Source organism: Hevea brasiliensis, chromosome 13, assembly GCF_030052815.1.
Source record: "Hevea brasiliensis isolate MT/VB/25A 57/8 chromosome 13, ASM3005281v1, whole genome shotgun sequence".
NCBI lineage: Eukaryota > Viridiplantae > Streptophyta > Magnoliopsida > Malpighiales > Euphorbiaceae > Hevea > Hevea brasiliensis.
Window position 1 is genome coordinate 84,372,169 of NC_079505.1, and position 6,382 is coordinate 84,378,550.

The window sequence follows — 6,382 nt, forward strand, 5'->3', positions numbered from 1 at the left end:
TCTGCCAAGAAATACATAAAAGCTTATGAGAGATTTGCAAGAGAATGCACAATAACCCCAATCTGCATCTAAGAGAAGATGACAAGGTACATTTGGAAATAACTGGATAAAATAAAGCATTATTTGGATTAAATTGCAAATATCAAAGTAAGTGCACAGCTGTTGACGTGTGATGTTGCACAACCAAAATAATATCTGGTCGAGTCAAATTAATATGGAGTAATCAATAAAATATTGAGTGCAGCACTTCACTTTTAACGAAAGAACTAAGATTCGATTTTTTATTGAGAAAATAAAGATGAATCTTTTATAGTAAGAAAATTTCCGTATAAATGATCAGATGTAAATAGCGAACACAACCATGCATGCCTTCGTCGTGATGGTCGTGTCCCGCATGGACATGTCCATTGTCTCCAGTGGATTGGTTACATAGCCGGATTCCGCACCTATAAAACATATTTATCTTCATTTGTAAGGCCCAATTTATTATCAATTTTGTTTATTATTATTTGCATATATATATATATATATATATTGCTAAAGAAATGTGATAATCAGAAGTAGATGCATATTAATTTCAACCTCTGTCTGTGCTTGTTAAGCTACTAATTAAATAAAATGATATGCCTAACCTTGTGTCAGATGTATCATTCGATTAGTTAATATGACTTTGGGTCTTAGGGATGATGAAGCACAAAATTCGTTATTTACCCAATAAACGTGGGGGGAGTTAAGCAAGGAAGCAGCCCAGGAGTTTAGTTTCACATTGACTTTCTTTGAATTTAATTTTTGGTTAATGATGACTCTTACATGTCAATCGCGGACTTGACTTGATATAAAGTTATATATCTTTTGTTAAATATAAAATCATATCAAATGCTATTCAAAAAAAAAAATTGTTTATTAATATTTAAAATAAAATTATAATTAATTAAAAAATTTTATTATTAACAAAATTTTATAGTATATTTTAAAAAAATAAAATATATGAAACTAAATATTTAGTTATATTATTAAAATAAAATCATAAAAATCACTAACTCGGTAATTCTCACTTGAATAATTTTTTTTATTATTATTTAAATGTTATTGATTAAAGTAACGGTGAACTCTTATAAATTAAAGTGATGATGGATGAGTTTTGATTAGTTGAATAATTTGTGAGAAATGATAGATTAAAGAGTTTATGATATTTGATTGGCGAATCAATAATAGAAAAAGAGATAATTGTAAATTTTTAAAAAGTGCCTGAAATTTATTAAAGTACCACATTTGTATAAATTTTGTACATTTCATTTGTATACTAATCATTTTCCATTAATTACATAAGCATGGTAAGAATTAACTAATAATATATAATCTAATATATTTATATATTAAATTTATTATGAATTGGGTCTAATTAATCACGGTGTAATCTACAAGTTTTTCAACCAGGTTAATTGCGTTGTGCACGTGGCCAGCATGGACAAATATGTGAACGGCCGTCAAGAAATACACACAAGAACAAAATTATTAGCGAGAGGAATGGGAGCATAGCGGCTCTATGGGTTATGGTGGTCAATTGGGAAATACTAGGCACTGTTTCTTGTATGGGAAAACAGAATATCCTCTTCCATGATGCTGAGCACGTTTCTCCACGGTTCTGATTGAAGATCCCGATTGTTTCATCACCATCAAATGCGATTACACATCAGAAAGCTTCTTGATGGGATTCTGTAACAAATGAAGTAAGTTTCAAACCCTACTGGATCCCCACTATGAGAATCATCCAAGTGGGTTAACTACTATTAGTTAGTTGACCTCGTCCCGTGCTTTAAAGGCTTATAGCTCTCCCCTCCAATTAGGTCTAGTTAACTCTGTGAATGAAAGTCATTAATTTTTTTTTTTTTATTCTCTGGATGGGAATACCCGAAAAAAAACAGACCAGCTACTGATGAGATCTCATAAATCTCAGCCAAAATTCCTTGCACATCAGCTTGGAGCCATGGTTTTACAACTGAAGGAGGAACCTGCAAAAACTGTATACCAAGGTCTGCATTGTTATATGTACCCTTTTCAACACTATATATTAAAAAAATATTTTTAATGCAATGAAATTAAAGATTTAAAAATATTTAGAAAAATTGCAGAATATTGATTAATTAATTCTCTTTTGCATTGCGTCCGATAAAATTGATCACTGAAAAGAGCCATATCGATACATATATATTTCTTGAGAAAGAGCAGAAAGTCCTCCAGAACTAAAACATGAGTTGTAACCCGTAAAACCAGTTGGTGGGTGACACATCAGAAAGGACCAAGTGGGACCCTTTGAATTTTGTGCACGTACCAGGAATGGTGCCAACAAGTAGAGCTGCTTTGTATAGTGAGAGTTTACCTGAAGAAAAATTAACCATAGATAGATAAATATAGGCATTAGGGCCAGAAAGCTGTTCGGATTATTTTAACGTATAAAGGACCAAGTAGGACCAACTGGAAAGGAATCATAATAATTTTTTCTTCTTCTTTTTTCTAAGAAAAATACTACCCACTGTTACATTGACATATTTTATTCACTTTAATTATGCTTGCAACTTGACTTGACTCCGTTTGCTTGATTCCTCCCCTCTATAAAATGCTTCTTACCCCTCTCTCATTGCTCAACAAAGCTAGAGTTAATTTCCTCTTGAGATAACGGCAGCTTGGGAGATAAAGAGTTGCTAGTATAGCTAGAGAGATGGCCTTGCACTTGTCATGGGATTTCATTTTCGGTGTTTTAGGTACAAATTAAGTTTATTAAGTCCTCAAAACTTTTTGTTTTATTCCTCTAACTACTTTTCCTTTCCATCGCTAAGCCAATTTGCACTGTTTTTTCTTGTCTTCCTTTTTGCTCAATGGGTGCAGCTAACATCATCTCCGCCATGGTTTGCGTTGCTCCTCTGTAAGTCTTGTCCTGCAAAATTTGGTCTCTAGTTTTACTTCCGTACGGGCTTCCTCGTTTTCTTTATATGCTAACTACTGAGAAATAATGTAACAGGCCAACTTTTTACCAAATTTGCAAGAAGAAAACAAGTGAAGGTTTCCAGTCTATTCCATATATAATTGCACTGTTTAGTGCTATGCTCTGGTTGTTCTATGCAATTTTTGATGACGATTCCACCCTTCTCATCACCATTAACTCCTTTACATTCTTCATGGAGACTGGCTACCTTAGTGTGTACCTTATCTATGCCACAAAGAAGGACAGGGTATGTAAACCAATAACACTATTTTCCCTGATTTAAGAAGAGAGTGGGGATATATTCAACTCACACTGAGTCCATTTTTGGTGCAGATGTTCACTGCAAAACTTATCCTCTTCTTCAATGTTTTTGGATTCGGAATGATCTGTATCTTAACTCTCTTCCTAACACATGGCCGAAAACGTGTTGATGTTCTTGGATGGATTTGTATGATATTTGCTTTATGCGTATTTGTCGCACCTCTGGCTATCATGGTGAGAATGCGACTCTTGCAAATTTCAACTCTTGCTACATATAGTTGGACTTCTGTGTTTGAGAGTTTTTTTTTTCTGATAATTATATTAATTCATTTTCTTGTCTCTTCTTTACTGTATTTTGCAGAGGAAAGTGATAAAAACCAAGAGCGTAGAGTTCATGCCCTTTTCTTTATCATTCTTCCTCACCTTATCAGCAGTGATGTGGTTCTTCTATGGTTTTCTAAAGAAAGACCTTTATGTTACAGTAAGTTAACCATGTGTACATGCATCGCGTACATCTTTCTTTATTCCACCGACCTGTTCCTTTAATAATGTTTCTTTCCTATCAATTATCAACCAGAAACTATTTCTTTCCCTTTAATTAACTATCACTTACAATTTATTTTTCTTCTCATGAACAGATTCCAAATACATTGGGATTTCTCTTTGGTATTATCCAGATGGTGCTTTATTTAATCTACAGGGACACCAAGAAAGTATCAGTAAAGGAGCCAAAAATTTGCGAATTTTATGAGCACATCGTAGACGTTGCAAAGCTGAGTGCAACCGAGATAACAACAGTAGTGGTTCCGCAACCCAACAATAATGGAAATCATGTTGAAGATCAAAAAGTTAAGAAAGAAAACAAGCAAAGCATGGATGTCCCTAACAAAGTTTAACATTAATGTGCTCTTTTCTTTTCTTTTCTTTTTTTTTTCTTTTTTTTTTTAATATTTGAATGTAACCGTTCAAGTGGTCGTGCAATGTCTACGTGTAAGGCTGCAAGCCATGTTAAAAATTTCCCCACAGTGTCTAGAGAGATTATTAGTTTAATATGGGAGTATTCTATAATCTTTCCAGTGTCTAATGTGGCAAATCTAGTTTAATATGATGTCAAATATCAATCTTTATGTAATACGTTTCCTCAAGTTAATAAAATGTCCAGTGAATTTTTCACGCACACAAAAAAAAGGTCCAGCGAATGCAAACAAGTTTTGAAGTAAAATAATAATATGGCCAACAATTCTCTTATATATAAGTATTTTTTTTTTTTAAATTCTAAATGGTTGAGATTTATAAATAGTCATTTATTATGACTGTAATTCAAGTCCTATAGATTTCACTGAATAATTAAAAAAAAAAAACTCGACACTATTTGTTTTATTTCTCATTTGCAATTAAGTTTATTGGACTCCAATAAATAAAAACAAAAACCCGACACCTTTTATCTTTTCTAAAAGATTTCGTCTAATAATGCATATGCTTTTCTCTCTCTCTCTCTTTCTCTTTTCTCTTTTTTGAATCACTACTTTTCTCTTTTAATAACACAAGACGCATATGTTGAATTAAATCTAAGTATTTTTTTTTTTTTATGATTTAGGGTCTATTCAACAATATTAGTTGTTGTAGTAATTATTAGCTGTTTTAATAACTGTCAATTATTCTACTAATGATTAGATGTTAGTTATTTATATATTGATTTAAAACGAAAATTTTTAGTAAAAATAGCTGTTTGATTAATTGTTAAGGGTCTGTTTTGCAATATTAGTTTTTCTAATAATTGTTAGTTGTTCTAATAATTATCAATTATTTTATTAGCTGTTAACTATTATATATTAACTATTAATAATTAACTGTTTATATAATGATTTAAAACAAAACCGTTCGGTAAAATTTTTTATTGGATTTGTTGTTAAATATCAAAATAATGATATTATCTTTTTTATCATAGTCAAAATACTCCCTCTATCTCTAAGAGTTAGGGAGAGTAAGGTTTTATGAATCACTTCTTTAACCTCTAAACACTAGTATAAACATTATGCCATTAAATAATATAAATAAGAAAGCTAATGTTTAAATGATACCTTAAAGTTATTGTCCAATAAGACTTAAATGTAAAAATAGTAATGTTTTTTTTTTACTTTAGTTAAAATATCCCCTCAACCCTTAGTTAGAGTTGCTTAGTTTTGACCGATAACCATTATTTTGGCATCCCGTTTCATGTTGTTGCTGTTGGTTTTAGTTCTATCCATATATTAAGTCACTTTTTTAGGTTTTTTCACTTAACTTATCTCATCCTAGGTTGGATTTATTGGGAGATCTAATGAACGGGGTTCTAGTTGGATGTGGTAGGCTAAATTTTTCCAGGTAGAAATATATTAATAAAAATTTTTACTTATGAAAAAAAAATCTCTAAAAGTTATGAGAGGTAATGTTTCATGAACTGCTACCTCAACTTCTAAATATTAGTATAAATATTATGTTATTAAACAGTATAAAAAAAGATATAATATTTTAACTAAATCAAAATATTAAATACTACCTTAAAAACTATTATTGAATAGGACTTTAAAAGTGTATACATTTTAATTATTTTTCAATCTAATTTAATAGCGATTTGGATTGGTACTTGATTTCTTTTAAAAAATTTCGATAGATATATAATTTTTTTTTTTTTTAGAAGATGGGTATAAATCTTTTATATAACGGTTTTGAGATTATGTAGAACAAGAAAGGACATATATACATGTGATTGACGTCCAAACGGTGTGAAAGATAATTCTAAGTTATCCTTATAAATAAACTTTTTAAATGATAATTGGATGCATAAAAAGAAATTTGCTTTATGACGTCTATAACATTAACATAGAAGAAGAATCGAGGAAGCCATGCATATTGAAATTACTGTGATGCATGATTGGAAAAAAAGATAACATTTGATAATAAATTAGCGGTGTTACATGATATGAACGTCAAAACTTCATTATTTTGCTTTTTTTTTTTTTATAAGCAAGAAATTTGCTGATGAATAAGAAGAAAATCTGAAGGTAGGAAAAACCAGTAGGCATAGAATTCAGGATCGACAGATCCAACCCCTACTATATTCAGCTGCAAAACTACGACGACTTGCTAATGAAAAAA

General features: G+C 30.8%; 1 protein-coding gene across 1 annotated transcript; it reads left to right on the plus strand.

Moving 5' to 3' along the window:
* Positions 1–2,633: 2,633 nt before the first annotated feature.
* LOC110671836 (bidirectional sugar transporter SWEET10) lies at positions 2,634–4,417 on the plus strand. Its single transcript, XM_021834434.2, has 6 exons — positions 2,634–2,762; positions 2,887–2,923; positions 3,020–3,230; positions 3,317–3,478; positions 3,606–3,725; positions 3,883–4,417. Exons 1-6 carry the CDS (start codon positions 2,720–2,722, stop codon positions 4,138–4,140), a joined length of 831 nt encoding a protein of 276 aa, XP_021690126.1. The 5' UTR covers positions 2,634–2,719; the 3' UTR covers positions 4,141–4,417.
* The last annotated feature ends 1,965 nt before the right edge of the window (positions 4,418–6,382 follow it).